This window comes from Juglans regia, chromosome 14 (assembly GCF_001411555.2).
Source record: "Juglans regia cultivar Chandler chromosome 14, Walnut 2.0, whole genome shotgun sequence".
NCBI classification, from domain to species: Eukaryota; Viridiplantae; Streptophyta; class Magnoliopsida; order Fagales; family Juglandaceae; genus Juglans; species Juglans regia.
The window spans coordinates 6,417,429-6,433,669 of NC_049914.1; the positions used below are offsets into that span (position 1 = coordinate 6,417,429).

Sequence of the window (16,241 nt, forward strand, 5' to 3'; positions counted from 1 at the left end):
TCAGGGTTTTCCTTGCTATCTTTGCCATGAAGGGGTTGTGGGGCCAAATCCCTCACAGTAGTGTTGCCAAGGTGATTTTCTCGTCATGGTCATTCGTCGTCATGCGTTCCTTATTGAAACTTAAGAGGTGGGACTTCATGCTCTTGTCATCTCTTTGTTTCATCGTCAAGAGATAGGCAGCAGGTCGTCTCCTCTTCCGGCTCGCCATTAACTGCGTCAAAAAGAGCCGAGCCAGCTCGGTGAAGCTAGTGACAGTCCTAGGTAGCAGAGCCCTAAACCATGCTCTCACCTCCCCCTTTAGCGTGAGGGGGAACGCCCTGCATGCAACTTCGCTCAGGAACCCGTTCAGGGTCATGTGTACCTTGAAGGTTTCTAAGTGTTACAAGGGATCCTTCGACCCGTCGTATGCATCTATCAGCGGGACTTTGAACCTCGGGGGTAGAGGAACCGCACATCGGCGCTATATGGCAACTCAACGCTAATGAGCAATTGGTCCGTAGTGAAAGGTGGGCCTACCTGTTTGACTACCTCGTCGTACTTGTTCTCGAGTTTCTGGAACTTGAGGTCTGTCTTGCGCCATTCTTCTTCTGCTGCCTTCGTCTCAGGTGGGCGTCGAGTCTCGGAGCTGTGGCTTTGCTAGTCTCCTTCTGGTTCTTTGTCCCCCTTCAAGGCGGCGCTTTCCCGGCGGAGGGCCGCCATTTCTTACATGAGTCTCTGTATTGTTGCAGCTTGTTCATTAATTCTTCATTCCATCGCCTCAGGTCGTTCTTTTTCTCGTCACGAGGCTTGAGAACGCGTTGTTGCTAGCATGTGAATGACACGTTACTTGCAAGAAAAGATATCCCATATACGACGCAAATGTTGATGTTGTGTTTCGCGTGTCTGGGCCACTCTACGCTAGCAGCTCGAGTGCTTCCCTGCAAGGAGGAGAACGGGAGAGCTCGGGGGCCATGAAACCTTTGATGCTCAAGTTAGTCTAAGGTTGAGGAAGAAGAAAAATGAATGGAGGCTAGATTAAGATAGCAAACAATATTCAAGTGTGAGAGAGTAACCCCCCTTTCGGCGGAGTGATGGGTATTTATACCTGCCAAGACGAGACCCGAGGTGATAACGACATGCAAACGACTCTATACTGGGATTGCACATCCCTGCCCATCTCCTACCTCCCACCAGTCCTGCCTGACCTGGCCAAAGTTGTTGCTAGAACTCAAGAGGGCTTCTGTGTTGTGTGCCATCCTTCTGGACACATTGAATGTGGTGTGGCCCTGCCATGCACTCTTGCTCCCGTGTCATTAAATGAGGCGTGGCCTCAATCAGACTCGTTCCTACTTCTATTAAGTGCGGCGTGGCTTCGAATGGGTTCCCCTGTCCTTTAGCGCCATTCGGGCTAACTTGTCAGGATTTGTGCATTCCTGATGGTAGAACCGGCGGTTCCTTGGTCAGTATATCAGATTGCGGCAGTTCCTTGGTCAGTATTTCAGATTGTACGGTCTTCAATTTTCTTCCCAGGACCCCAGCTTTACCTTCTTCTCATTGGGCCTTCTGTGCCATCCCGGCCCATCGAGACTCTCGGGCCCGGGCTCAGGCCTGAGCCTCTTCCCGGGCCTCTAAGGATTTCTCCCCTCACATGATGAGTCATATATTTATGGATAAGATGAATGGTATCGATCTCGAAGATACTAAATGCATAGAAATAACATGCATGTGAGCTACACTACTAATTAAATACTCGAAACGTGAATATGGTATCATGGTAGGTGGGATGAGTCGGCAGTAGTTTTAACTCTATCATCATTTGTATAGTCATTTATACAATATTATATTATAATAGAATGGAATATTAGGTATCATTAATTAATTTAATCTGCCTATCATTTTTTCTGTTTTATTATGTAAATTAAATAATAGCACTATTACTTTAGAGAAATATTAGTTGGAAATGAAAATTATGGTATTTATAACGTCCGAAATTGCTTGTCAATCTAAGCTACGACCAACCCTCCTCCCCTGTTGTATCTGGCAAGTGGTATGGGACGAAGAGCTCTTTTAACTTCCAGAAAATGGATGCGATTGTGTTGTATTGTGTTATTACAAGTAGCATGTCTGCTACTGTGCCACACGTTCATTTCGTTATGCAAATTTAATACATTTAACAAATACACAAGTCAATTGATTAATTCCTACCAATATGGGTTTCATACATTCAATATATAAATACATAATTCAGTTTCTTATAAGTATATTTGTATAGAACAGAACGCAGAACAAATTTCCAATGAGACAGCCAATTTCATTGCAAATATTTTCTCATGCATTTTTTGTGTGATAGATTCAATTTTACTTGCAAGGAACTCAATGAAGAATAATGAGTCTCCTAAATTTAAACAAACATGAATTTTTTTTAAGAAGACGATAGTATATATACCTTTCAATATTATTGATACTTGTGGCAAAAGATTAAGCATATGAATTAGCTCAAACTACAAACACAAGCTCTAAATCAAGCAATCACAAAACACAATTACATATTACAAAGTGATAAACATGTCAAGATTGGCTTCCATAAATGTCCTTGATGAAGGCATCAAGATAATTTTGAGTTGATCCACCTTCAGCAGTTGCCCTTTGACAGGCCTCTTGAAGTTCTTTTGCTCGCATCCTCAGTTTGAGCCCCTCGTTACTTTTTTGATCCATAAACTTCTTTAAGAGCTCAGAAATGTCTCCTCTTGTCACCAAATCTTTCGATCTCACATCTTTCTTAATCCTCCATCCAACTTTCCAATCGTCTACAATTTGTTTACTGTTTGGAAATTGATCAAACAATATGGGAAAAGTAAGCATTGGAAGACCAGCAAAAACACCCTCTAATGTGGAATTCCATCCACAATGTGTCCAAAACCCTCCTAAGGAAGAGTGGCACAAAACCTTCAATTGGTCACACCAAGGTACCACCAAACCCATATCCCCACAACCATCCTTAAACCTAGCATTGTTCCCCCTTGACACCCACAAGCACCTAACACCACTATCTCGCACACCACCAACAATTTCATCCATTTGAGCATCTGAGACTGAGTAGAAACTTCCAAATGAGATGTACAAGACAGAACGGATAGGTTGAGAATCTAGCCAGTGGAAATAGTTTACACCATTGACGTTACCATCGGAGCCGGAGGCATCGTCTCGAAGTTCTAAGTAGGGTATGGAAGGGCCAATGGGGTAGATGGGGATTGGAAATTCTGCTCTTAAAGTGTCAAAGACTTGAGGTTCAAGCTCATGTACACAAGTGAATAGTAGATACTGCGCTTTGGGCACCAACAAAATACATTTCCAGCTAAGAGACTTGACTTTTAAACCATTTCCAGGTAAAAAGGCAGGAAGATCTGCAAGACGCATAGCTGGGACTCCAGGGATGTAGTCCACAAGCTCGTCTCCCCGTTCTTAATCAAACATGAGGCAAAGACACGTAGAGAAAGCAATGTAAGTGAAAACTTAGCTAGGCCAATGACAAATTTAGAAAATTCCAACGGAAACAAGATCATGTTTATGCCTCTATGGGGATATGTACAGACAAATTTTCTTTTTAGGTTAAGATTCTCTACTAGCGATGGATGATGCAAGGCTTTTTAGAAATTTTATGATCACGCATACCAAACACTACAAACATGCACTGAAGGAATGGAAATTATGGTGTAATTGTATAACGGGCCTGGCCATACCATTGGGTTTTGTCGTTTTTCATAGACATATTATCAAATGATCTTCTTCATCTTGTTAAGTTTCTTCTTGGTTCAGAGAGGTATAAAATCACCTGAAAACATCTTTCATTCAAATGGTGTTTTCTTTTGTCTGCTAATGACAGAACACTAATACTAAACAACTACCACCTTGTTCCTTTGATGTTTGAATTGATTGAACCTGGTCATGTTATGATGTTTCGATGAACTTATATCGTTTTCCACTGACCCAAAATAAGAACTTTGAATTACCTTATCCAAGGAAAAAGAAATACTGCGTATCTATAACGGAAAAACAATTGGAAGCGTCTTACCTACTGGGCCATCTGTAATCTAGTAGTCACGCAGGAAGGTAAAAATTTGATTGAGAAAGAGGTTTTGGAAGAAACTGACCAGACAGTTCAACCGGGAAATGCCCGTTCTGCACGAGGAGCTCAAGATGGTGAATCACCGAGAACACCGTCGCGGACATGGTCATTAGTGACGCCACCGGAATATTCCTCCGGTTCCCCACTTCGACGGCCCATACCAAATAAGTATCGGCCACTATGGCAGTCACCGGATGTTCAAGCCGGTCCAGTAGCTCCTCAAAGGGCGCTTCCATCTTCGTGCTGATGGCCTCAAGGAATCCGGGAAAATCTTTAGCACGAACACGCTCGGAAGGTATGACGTTGGGTATCGTGGCGAAGCGTATGTTAGCCGGCTTGGTTTGTTCGCCGATGATGCCGAGCCACTCCTCGGTGACGACGAAGGTGACGATGATGGATGGGCTTTTCAAAACTAGTTGCTTGCAAAGGTTCATCATGGGGTTGATGTGGCCTCGACCGGGATAGGGCATCGCCACCACGCGGCAGACGGCGGATGAATATGTTTTGGTCGGATCCATTTCTGGCTGCTGATCGTCACCGTTGACGCAAGCTCCTGGCAACTAAGTAACAAGCCGGTACTGAGCACTGATCAAGGTAATTAAGAAATGAGAAATGATACTCACCGCAATTGCCGCATATTATTTTAAAAAAATTGAGTAAATATAATATTTATATAAAAAATTAAATTTTTAATAATAAATTTCACTCTTTTTAAAAAAATTTACATGACACTTATATCATTCCTAATTATATCTAATATTACATTTAAGAAATCGATAAACATAGATTGAATGATAGAGGTAGCCTAATCTGATATGGGACTAACTAATTAACTCAGATGCGGAATAACCGAGGTTGGTGATTGTTGATTGTCGTCTTAACCGACGGTTGGTCTTGCCTTTAACTTAGGTAAAGTTAAAAGAGTAATGATAAAGAGTCCAGGCAAAAAGTTGTGCTTGTATGCGTACTCCATCTGACGTGGCAGCTTTTATTTTATTTAAAAAAAGAAAAACAAAACAAAACGGAGGAAGAAGAAAGGGAAAACAGACTCCCCCCTTTCTCTCGTTTTCATTTCTCTTGATTTCGAAAAAGTTGAGTTTTGGACTGGTTTCTCTCTTGCTTTCATTTCTTTTACAGTTTCATCCATCATCTCTTCGTTTCATTTCTTTTACAATTTTGTCCATCATCTATTCGATTGGTTTCTCTCTTGATTTCGTTTCTTTTACACTTTCGTCTATCTTGGTTTCGAAAAAGTTTTGGTTTTGTTTCTCTCCCGCTCATATCGTAGCAAAGTCTCAGATTTGTGTCGCTTACCGTCGTTGTTGATCAGTTGCAGCAACCCACGCCATCCTCGGCTGCTACCCACATTTCGGCATCGAACTTGGTAAGAGGCTTAAAAGCTTTTTTTTCTGTTTATATTTTGTCTGACTTTGGGACTGTGTAGTGTGAGTTTTGAATTTTTTCAAACAATTTATGCTTTTCTCTGTTTATCTGGTAAGCATTTAGAATTTTTTCTACTGAAATAAAGACTTTTTGCTACATGGATAATTGCCCAACAATATTAAATGCACTGGAGGGGGGTGTTATAACTTATAATCAAAGAAAAAAAAACAAAGAGGATCATGGATGGGACACAAAAAAAAAATATATATTTTGCTGAAAAATTATGGGAAGTCCAGATTAAAATTTGGTTGAGGTTTGTCAACTACTTAGATCTAAATGGATCGTGCAAAATGTACAAGCTAGAGAAGATTGATAATACAAGATACTGATGACTTTGAGAAGGTTGAGACAAAAGGGTGAAAAATTAGAGCAGTGTTTTCAAGAGGTAAAACTGCGATGAAAGCAAGGGATGCATACATATACATACAAAGATTATAGTGTGTTGGTAGCTTATATGGAAGTTATGCCATGGTAACTTGGGATGTTGTGTGTTGGTGGCATGGGATAATATATTTAATTTGTGTGTTGGTTTGAGATGATGTGTGTTGGTATATATGCACTGCCCAAATCACATGTGAGCTTCAATATGCTCTGCCCAGTCTCCAGTATCCACTATAGGCATTGCACTTTGACATTTGTTCAGAACTTGACTAATTAATCATCTCAGTTTTCTTATTCTCTTTTGTTCTGAGTGGCCTCAGTTTTTTTAGCTACATTATGAGATTAGCAACCTTGCCAAAGATGCATGCAAACCTCTAGACAAGCTGGTGCACAGATATAAGTACGAGCTCTCCAACCTCACCTTTCCACTGCCCACTTGTGAACTAAAGATATTATAACGTGAGTTATGTTGTATGACTTGTGGTTTTAGTTGTTGGTTATTGAAGTTATGGATTTGGCAATAAGTGAATATAGAAAACCTAAACCTTTAGAAACCAAGGGAAAAAGAAGACAAATAAGATGAGAAAGTGTTTGGGCTTATCTTGAATACCTAAACTCAAGTATCAACTTGCATAAAAAAAAAATATTTTTCTCAACCATTATTGTGTTGCAAATTTGTCCCGACATTGGTTTACTTGTTAGGATTAGAATATTGTTCTCCTTTTACATCATTTTGGCATATCAGACATATGGTATCTGCTTACTTTAGGAAGTGGGATTACTTGCTGGTCCAGTGTTGGATTTTGAAATATTGAGTATTTGAAACTACTTTGATTGTATTGCAAACTTTTATGCAAATCGTTAATTAATTGAGTTTGATTGTATCAGGTAAAGCAAAAAAGAATGCTAGTTGAGATGGTGCAACAACAACGTAAAGTAGAGCTGGGAATCTAAAAATGATGTTCTGTTGGGGTGATTTTGTATAAGCTGAAGATGCATTTCTTTTTGTATTTGGGAGTGATTGTAGGAAGGTGAAGTTGCATTTCTTTTATGTATTTGGGAGTGGGTTGACTAAAGAAACTTGTTGAACTCATGAACTCTGTCACTCTTGTTCAGAAAAATATTTTTATATATTTTATGAAAAAATATCTGCACAATGGCTAGTGTTGTGGTGTGCTATTACTATATGTATTATATATACATTCAAAAATAGAGCAAGCACATCGGGAATAGACAAGTCATTTTAATTCTTTTTATCTTCATACCATCTCCAAAGTTTGTTTCCACAGAATAATTGATGGGGATAGGGATCAAATGCATGAATATTGCAGATATTTTCTGAACGGGATAGCACCACCGAATTCATTATAATCAACGAATTGAGTTATGTATTTGACTACTTCTTGGGTGGACTGCAGAAAATTACTTGGACATGATTTTGGTGGAAATGAATCCAATTTAATTAACATGAAAGTTTTAAAAAAAAATAAAGTCACTAAAGTACTGTATTCGAAGATTCCTTCCAACAACAATATAAAGTCACTAGCAACATATTTCCCAATAATTTGTCTCTGTTACAAACACTAAGTCCCTAATAACAAAGTCATCAACTTGTTGGTCGATGTATCCCAATCAGTTGATTCAGTTGGGGCTTCACTTTGATATCAATACACACGAAATGCCGCATGTCTGCTTCTTCCTTTGAAGCTCCACTTGATTGTTATAGAGTCCCAACTCTCTCTTCCAAATCTTTCTCTCTTTTGAAACTCTTCCTCATTCCTTAACAATTCAGCTTCTCTTTACAAGTACTCTCTTTATCTGCAACTGTTCAAAATTATTAAGTGGAGTGATGACATGAGGTCCAAGCTAAACTTATGTCCAGACAAAAAAAACAAAGAGGTTCTCACTTCTCATGGATTTTCTTTGATTTATAGCCTTTTGTTTCCTTCTTTTAATGAGTAAATAAGGGAAAAACAACTGCAACCGCAACTTAAACATTTTTTTTATAATAACATCTTTCCATGAAACTCTATGGAACACATAATCGTGCTTTTAGTCAGGGTTGATGGGATATTAGATAATTAAAAACAAAAATCCTATATATTAAAGTCAATTTCACGAATGTGACAGAAATAAACAACCAAATCGAGAAGAAACAAATTTTATAATCTCAATCAAAATTCAACCATTTCCAAAAGAAACCCATTCATGTATAAATTTGATTGGACTAATTTCATGTATTTATCTTACCACACTGATAAACCTCACTGATTCACTTATACTGGATTGAATCCATGGCCTCACTCAGCACCCCTTGTTTCTATTTTATACTCGCCAAAGGAACTACCTAGATTAGTAACTCGGCACGTCCATACTTACATAAATTCATCATGTATTTATGTGCTAGAACTATCCCTGTTGTAGGGCTTCAAGATATGTTTTGCAACGAATCTCATGACTAAGCAACAAAATAAAATTGATTGGTTGATTTGTGTTCTACCATAGAAAGGAAAGAGAAAAGGCAAAGTTGAGTACATAAAATTCCAGGTCCTAACCCAGAATGAATTACAAACATAACATATTTCTCTACTTTAAGAAGACCAAGAAAAAAAATCCAGAAAAAGCCAAACGAGGAAAACCCATAAAGTGCGAAATAGAACTTCTCCAAATAATAATCAGAGACCCATACAAAATATAAAAAAAAAACATTTTCAAGCCAGCCAGTTTCCAGTTTCTTTAAACCCGATTTCAATATTTTCATCAATATTTTCATGACACCACCATGCATAAACCTTAAACAGATGAAACTAAAAAGGGGAAAAGAAAGAAACAGATCTTTGAGTTACCTAGGACAGCGTCGAACTTTGAGCAAAATCCTCCAGTATAACGTAGCAGGTCTGTTGCGTTAGGGTTAGGGTTGGGAACAACCGAACAGGAGTCGCACAGAGGAGGGTAGGGGAGAGAGAGAGCAGGGGGAGAGAACAATTTCAGTGAAAATGTGAAACGCAACGTTTCGAAAGTAGCTTTACCCAATTTCAAACCGAACTAAACGCATCGTTTTATTTACTTCAAAACAGTGCGCTTGTCTCCACGTAGGATGTCGTCCGCGTACAAGCCCAAGCTATGCCTGGGTTTAGAGTTTTCCAATGATAAAATACGTACTACTTTACTATTTGTCTATAATCTTAGAATAAAATAATATTTTTTAAAACATATATTTTAATTTTGATTTTGATTTGATGCATTTAAGTTATAAAAAAATTATTATTTTATTAATAAATCGTAAATGAATGGTAATTGCTCATTTTCTATTTTGAACGCTACATGAGTACTAGTGAGTACCTTAAATACCCAAAACTATGCAAGCAAAATAAATCTTATAATACAAATGGGTTTTGACAGTAGTACAGGATGGCAATGCAGCACAATCGAAAACCAACGAGTAACATGTCTACTACCAAGCCACGTTCATTTCGATATCCAAATTTATTACCCTCAATATATAAATATACAAGTCAATTGATTAATCGTTTCATACATTCAAGAAGTAAATATATAATTCAGTATCTTAGTATGTATAGAAAAAAACCCAGAACAAATTTAATTCCAATAAGACACCCATGATTTCATATTTCTCATGCATTTTTTGTGTGATAGATTTTAATTTCACTTTTTAAGACTCGAGAAAATAACGAGTCTCCATGTACTTCCTCGGAAATGAGAAAAAATCGATATGAATATCATTTTACTTTAATAAGGGGATTGGTACCTTTTATTTTTATTTTTTTATTATTATTTTTTGAGTCGAGGGAGAGAGTTTAGTTTCGTTTGGTTCCTCAAATACTCTCAACTCATCATTACAACTTTTTCAAATCCCAGTATAAAATATAATAAACAATTCAATTTTTTCAAATCTCAAAATAATAATAATATTAAAAAATAATATTCTAACAATATTTTATCATCTCAACTCAACTCAACTCAACTCACTTCAACATCCAAACACAACCTAAGACTTCATACATCCATTTTTGAGATTGTGAGTTCACTACAATAAATGTGGGTTTTTTTTCAAGAATGACAGTCGGGGAAAAAAATATATCTTTAGTAAAAAAAAATTTTCCACCAATTTATTCCATGAGAAACTCGTGTCATATAATAGGTGGAGAAAGAGTCTTTTTCTACTAAATTACAAGTTCATGGGAAATACCTTCTTTTTCCCACGACAAATGTGGCAGTTAAAACTTTTTTTCTTCGTGACAAATAAGGTCTCATCTGGTATAATGTGGTGGGAAATAACATCATTCTTCATGGAAAGAGGTTGTGGCAAAAAGTGTTCACTCACGACACATCTTTGTGGAAAAAGTGATTTTTGATATCTCTGACAAAAATACTTTCTTGGAAAATATATATTTTCCACAAAGTATTTTGTCAAAAATACTTATTTATGAAAAAAATTTATCGTGAGAAATAATTACTTTCGAAGCATTTGCCATGAGTTTCATTCTCGACAAATGCTAAGAGATTTAAAAAAAAATTGTCAAATAAAAAAAATGAGACTGAGCGAAAAATAATCATAATAAATAGTCTAATATAGGCTATAATTATTATATCCTAACCAATGACAGATTATAACTAACCCAAACAACTACATTTAATTAAATTTGTCTATGTTTAAACTAACTTTAATTTAATTAATCAATGAAAAAATGAATAAGTTTTCTAAACTAAGCCCCATCACACAATCCATTGTTCATGCATACATAGCACACTCAACATAATCAAATCTGTCCAATTCTTGGACTTCAAGTTCCTCGTGTGAATTCATCATGGGGTTGATGTGGCCTCGACCGGGATAGGGAATCACCACCACGCAATAGACGGCGGATGAATATGTTTTGGTCGGTTCCATTTCTGGCAACTGATTGTCACTGTTGACGCAAGCTCCAGGCAACTCAGGAACAAGCCGGTACTGAGCCACTGATCAAGGTAATTAAGAAATGAGAAATGATCTCCATAGCTGTGCGCGTAAAAAAATTGAATAAATATGAGATTTATATAAAAAATTTATTTTTTAATAATAGATCTCACTCTTTTTTAAAAAAAATTACGCTGTACTTGCACAACACATAATTATCTAACATTAAACATAAATTGAATGATAGAGGTAGCCTAATCTAATATGGGATTAACTAATTAACCCAGATGTGGAATAACCGAGGTTGGTGATTGCTAATTGTCGTCTTAACTGACGGCTGTTCGTGCCTTTATCTAAGGTAAAGTTAAAAAGAGTAACATTACTATCACTTCTTTTCTATTACTGTTATATCTATAAACAAATTGCATAAAAGTAATTCCATAAATTAATATAATTTCATCTGATTGTTAAATTTATTTTATAATAAAAATAACTTTATAATCTTACGAACCATATTAAACTATATCAGTTTGTGAGATTCTTTTTGTGTAATCCTTTGTGGCTAGAGTATTTTCCTTTCTTTTCTCATCATTCTTTGATGTAGTATTAGATGATTAGAAACTATTTATTATATTTTACTTGAAAACTTATCATTTAATGTCACATCACGAGAATATGATAAAATAGATGATGAATAGATTATTTTCAAGTTAAAATATTGAGTAATGCTAAATATAAGTTCTAAATAAACAAGTTTCGTATAGTTTTTTTTTTTTTATAAAAAAGTAGATCCCACTAAAAGTAGGTTTTTTTAATATATTTTTAATATGAGGTCCACTTTGTAATGATTAGGTAATAATTAGATAAAAGTTAAAAAATTTAAAATTTAAAATTGAAGAGTGTTTGTGTTTGAGTAATATTTAAAAATAAAATTATGAAAGTTTTGAAATGGGATGAGATGAGATCATCTCACTTCCGAAACAAGCCATTAAATTAAACTTTTTGATTATGAGAAATGTTTGGTCTGCCTATAAATCTTAAGCCATAAAATTTATACATTGACATAATTAAATGTGATCCATCAAATTATAAAATCTTTTTTTATTATTAAGTAGATATGATAGATTATATTAAGTTACGACAATATGTAAATTTTATTGTGTAAGATTTGTCCTGTGAATGTCTGCCACTTCTATATGTAAAGCTATATATTGTTATTGAGGGTAAAACTTTGATTATTAAGAGTGCATGCGAGATAATCATGTCAATAGAATAATAAGAATATTTTGACACGAGACTTATCTCATCTGCTGATATGAACTATTGCTGCCATAAGCCTTCTAGAAACTGGAATAGTTGGACACGAAACTACCATCTGAGAAGAACAGAGCAATGCATGGTTGCGAACAGGAAAAAAGGGAAAGAGACTCTCAAACCATTTCCCATTTTGAACACTACATGAGTAGTGAGTACCTTAAATACTCAAAACTATGCAAGCAAAATAAATTTTAGAGAAATGCTATACATTAGTTACTATTCACTTTCACACTCCACACTTATAATTTTTTCATAAGGTGTGTACTTAAATTTTTTATAAGATGTAGAGTGATGAATAGTAACTAATTAGAAGAATTTTTTTAAATCTTATAATACAAATGGGTTTTGACAATAGTACATGGCAATGCAGCACTATCGAAAACCATCGAGTAACATGCATGTCTGCTACCAAGTCGCGTTCATTTCGATACGCAAATTTATAACCCTCAATATATAAATATACAAGTCAATTGATTAAGGGTAAGTTTGGAAGTGAGATGAGAATTTTATGTTTTATTTTAATGTTTAAAATATTATATTTTAGTATTATTATTGTATTGAGATTTGAAAAAGTTGAATTGGGATTTTAAAAAGTTAAATTCCTTATTATATTTTGTATGGAGATTTGAAAAATACGTAATGATGAGATGAGATAAGATGAAAATTTTGTGTCTCATCCCACCCCCCAAACCTACCCTAAGAGTCGGTACTCTGCTACCCAGAGTATCCCGGTCTATATGACCGCTAGTTGTTTTTCAATTTTTTTTTTTCAAATTTTTTTAATAGATTTAAATATTTTTAAAAAATAAAAAAAATATATCAATACACTTAAAATCATTTTCTTCATCACTAAGTAAAAAAAAATTCTATCAAGAGGTACATTTGAGTGGTACATTTAAGGCGGCATAGTAGCCTTTTTCATTGATTAATCCCAACCAATATGGGTTTCATACATTCAATATATAAATATATAACGAGTCTCCACGATTCAAATGAATATCATTTTACTTTAATATATAAGGGGATTGGTACCTTTTAATATTTTTTATTGCCCTTACTTATATATGGTAAAAGATTAATTAGCAGGTACGATGAAGTTATTCAAACTACAAACATATGCTATAAATCAAGTAATTGTAAAATACAACACATTACAATTTTTAATACAAAGCATCAAGATTGGCCTCTTGAAATGTCTTTGATAAAAGCTTCAAGATTATTTGCAGTTGATCCACCTTCAGCAATTGCTATGTGACAGGTCTCTTGAAGTTCTTTTGCTCGCATCCTCAGTTTGAGCCCCTCGTTGTTTTCTTGATCCATAAACCTTTTTAAGAGCTTGGAAATCTCTCCTCTTGTTACCAAATCTTTAGATCTCACATCTTTCTTAATCCTCCATCCAACTTTCCAATCTTCTACAATTTGTTTACTATTTGGAAATTGATCAAACAATATGGGAAAAGTAAGCATTGGAACACCAGCAAAAACACCCTCTATTGTGGAATTCCATCCACAGTGTGTCCAAAACCCTCCTATGGAAGAGTGGCACAAAACCTTCAATTGGTCACACCACGGTACCACCAAACCCATATCCCCACAACCATTCTTAAACCTAGCATTGTTTCCCCTTGACACCCACAAGCACCTAACACCACTATCTCGCACACCACCAACAATTTCATCCATTTGAGCATCTGGGACTGAGTGCAAACTTCCAAATGAGATGTACAAGACAGAACGGATGGGTTGAGAATCCAGCCAATGGAAATAGTTCACACCATTGATGTTACCATGGGAGCTGGAGGCATTGTCTTGAAGTTCTAAGTAGGGTATGGAAGGGCCAATGGGGTAGATGGGGATTGGAAGTTTTGCTCTTAAAGTGTCAAAGACTTGAGGTTCAAGCTCATTGACACAAGTGAATAGTAGATACTGCGCTTTGGGCACCAACAAAATACATTCCCAGCTAAGAGGCTTGACTTTTAATCCATAGTCAAATGAAAGAGCAGGAAGATCTGCAACACGCATAGTTGGGACTCCAGGGATGTAGTCCACAAGCTCGTCTCCCCGTTCTTAATCAAACACGAGACAGACAAGTAGAGAAAGCAATGTAAGTGAAAACTTTGCTAGGGAAAACCTTCTTGTTAGATGTTGTAATGACAAATTTAGAAATTCCAACGACAGAAAGAAGGTCATGTTTATGCCTCTATGGGGATATGGGCAGAAAAATTTTCTTTTTAGCTGTACTACATCCGCAAGCTTAAGATTCTTTACTAGCTATGGATGATGCAAGGGTTTTTAGAAATTTATGATCACGCATATACCAAACACTACAAACGTCATGCACTGATGGAATGGAAATTATGGTGTAATTCAATTACGGGCCCGGCCATACTAGTGGGTTATGTCGTTTTTCATAGACATGTTATGAATGATCTTCTTCTTGCAGACTGCAGTTACGTTTTTTCTTGGTTCAGAACCTTATAAAATCACCTGGAAACATCTTTCATTCAAATGGGTTTTTCTTTTGTTTGCTAATGACAGAACACTAATAGTAACCAACTGCCACCTTGTTCCTATATATGATGTTTGAATTGATTGAACCTCGTCAGGTTATGATCTTTCGATGAACTTAATTATATCGCTTTCCACTGACCCAAAATAAGAACTTTCAATTACCTTATCCAAGGGAAAAGAAGAATACTGAGTATCTATATCGGAAAAACAATTGGCAAGCGTCTTATCTACAGGAACAAACTGTAATCTAGGAAGCACGCACACAGGAAAAAATTTGATTCATGGGAAAGAGGTTTTGGAAGAAACTGACCTGACAGTTCAACCGGGAAATGCCCGTTCTGCTCAAGGAGCTCAAGATGGTGATGCACCGAGAAAATCGTCGCGGACATGGTCATTAGTGACGCCACCGGAATATTCCTCCGGTTCCCCACTCCGACGGCCCATACCAAATAAGTATCGGCCACTATGGCAGTCACCGGATGTTCATGCCGGTCGAGTAGCTCCTCAAAGGGCGCTTCCATCTTCGTGCTGACGGCCTGAAAGAAGCCAAGAATATCTTTACCACGACCATGTTCGGAGGGAATGACGTTGGGTATCGTGGCGAAGCGTATGTTAGCCGGCTTAGGTTCCTCGCCGATGATGCCGAGCCACTCCTCGGTGACGACGAAGGTGACAATGGTGGATGGGCTTTTCAAAACTAGTTGCTTGCAAAGGTTCATCATGGGGTTGATGTGGCCTCGGCCGGGATAGGGCATTGCCACCACGCGACAGACGGCGGATGAATCCGTTTTGGTAGAATCCATTTCTGGCAGCTAATCGTCACCGTTGAAGCAAGCTCCGGGCAACTCAGGAACAAGGCGGCGCTGAGCAACGGTAGAAATGGAAAATGGTAGTATGCCCAGAGTTTGCGACCACTTAACACTTAAATGTTGGGTTTATTTTAAAAAATGTTTGAAACTTATAACAAAAAACAAATTAAAATATACAACTGGTACTAGTCGCACATCCAGTCAAAGTTGTACAACTTGTACTAGTCGCGCATCAGTCAAAGTTGTGCGGCGCACGCTTAAGAAATTGATAAGAATAAACTAAAGAGTTTTGTTACGCAAACTTCCATCACACTCCACGCTTTATATTTCTTTAAATTTTTTAAATTTTTAATATTTTTTTTAAGTTTATTTTTTTTAAATTATTTCAAATTTTTATTTATTATTCATATAATAAATATTTAATAAAAGAAAAAAATAATAAAAATTAAAAATAATATGAAGTGTGGAGGTTGTGTGAATAGTAGGAGGTTAAGTAGATTTTTTGTAAACTAAATGGCAGAACTAGCCTAATCTATATGGAATAGATTTTTTTTTTTGAAGTATCTATATTGATAGTTATTGAGTGTGTAAATATTATGTAAATTTTTTAAAAATTATAAATAAATATGAGATTTATAAAAATAATAATACATTTTATTTTTTAAAAAAATAATTATACATTACTTGATCATCTTCGCCGACGGTAGGTGTTGAATTTGACTTCTATCGCTTGAATTAAACATTCAAGAGTCACGTG

At 36.3% G+C, this 16,241-nt stretch overlaps 2 protein-coding genes and 2 long non-coding RNA genes across 4 annotated transcripts; 1 reads left to right on the forward strand and 3 right to left on the reverse strand.

Moving 5' to 3' along the window:
- Positions 1-2,395: 2,395 nt before the first annotated feature.
- Positions 2,396-4,722, reverse strand: LOC108996873 (UDP-glycosyltransferase 87A1-like). Its single transcript, XM_018972915.2, has 2 exons — positions 4,131-4,722; positions 2,396-3,440 (listed from the first exon to the last, which is right to left on the reverse strand). The coding sequence occupies exons 1-2, from the start codon at positions 4,621-4,623 to the stop codon at positions 2,548-2,550; spliced, it is 1,386 nt and encodes a 461-aa protein (XP_018828460.1). The 5' UTR covers positions 4,624-4,722; the 3' UTR covers positions 2,396-2,547.
- A 428-nt stretch (positions 4,723-5,150) lies between these two features.
- Positions 5,151-7,092, forward strand: LOC108996906. The gene is made up of 2 exons (XR_001997102.2): positions 5,151-5,489; positions 6,818-7,092. It is a non-coding gene; the product is annotated as an uncharacterized LOC108996906 (long non-coding RNA).
- A 273-nt stretch (positions 7,093-7,365) lies between these two features.
- On the reverse strand, positions 7,366-8,939 carry LOC108996901. Its single transcript, XR_001997100.2, has 2 exons — positions 8,776-8,939; positions 7,366-7,753 (listed from the first exon to the last, which is right to left on the reverse strand). It is a non-coding gene; the product is annotated as an uncharacterized LOC108996901 (long non-coding RNA).
- Positions 8,940-13,143: 4,204 nt separating this feature from the next.
- Positions 13,144-15,602, reverse strand: LOC108996855 (UDP-glycosyltransferase 87A1-like). The gene is made up of 2 exons (XM_018972892.2): positions 14,986-15,602; positions 13,144-14,230 (listed from the first exon to the last, which is right to left on the reverse strand). The coding sequence occupies exons 1-2, from the start codon at positions 15,476-15,478 to the stop codon at positions 13,338-13,340; spliced, it is 1,386 nt and encodes a 461-aa protein (XP_018828437.1). The 5' UTR covers positions 15,479-15,602; the 3' UTR covers positions 13,144-13,337.
- Positions 15,603-16,241: the final 639 nt, after the last annotated feature.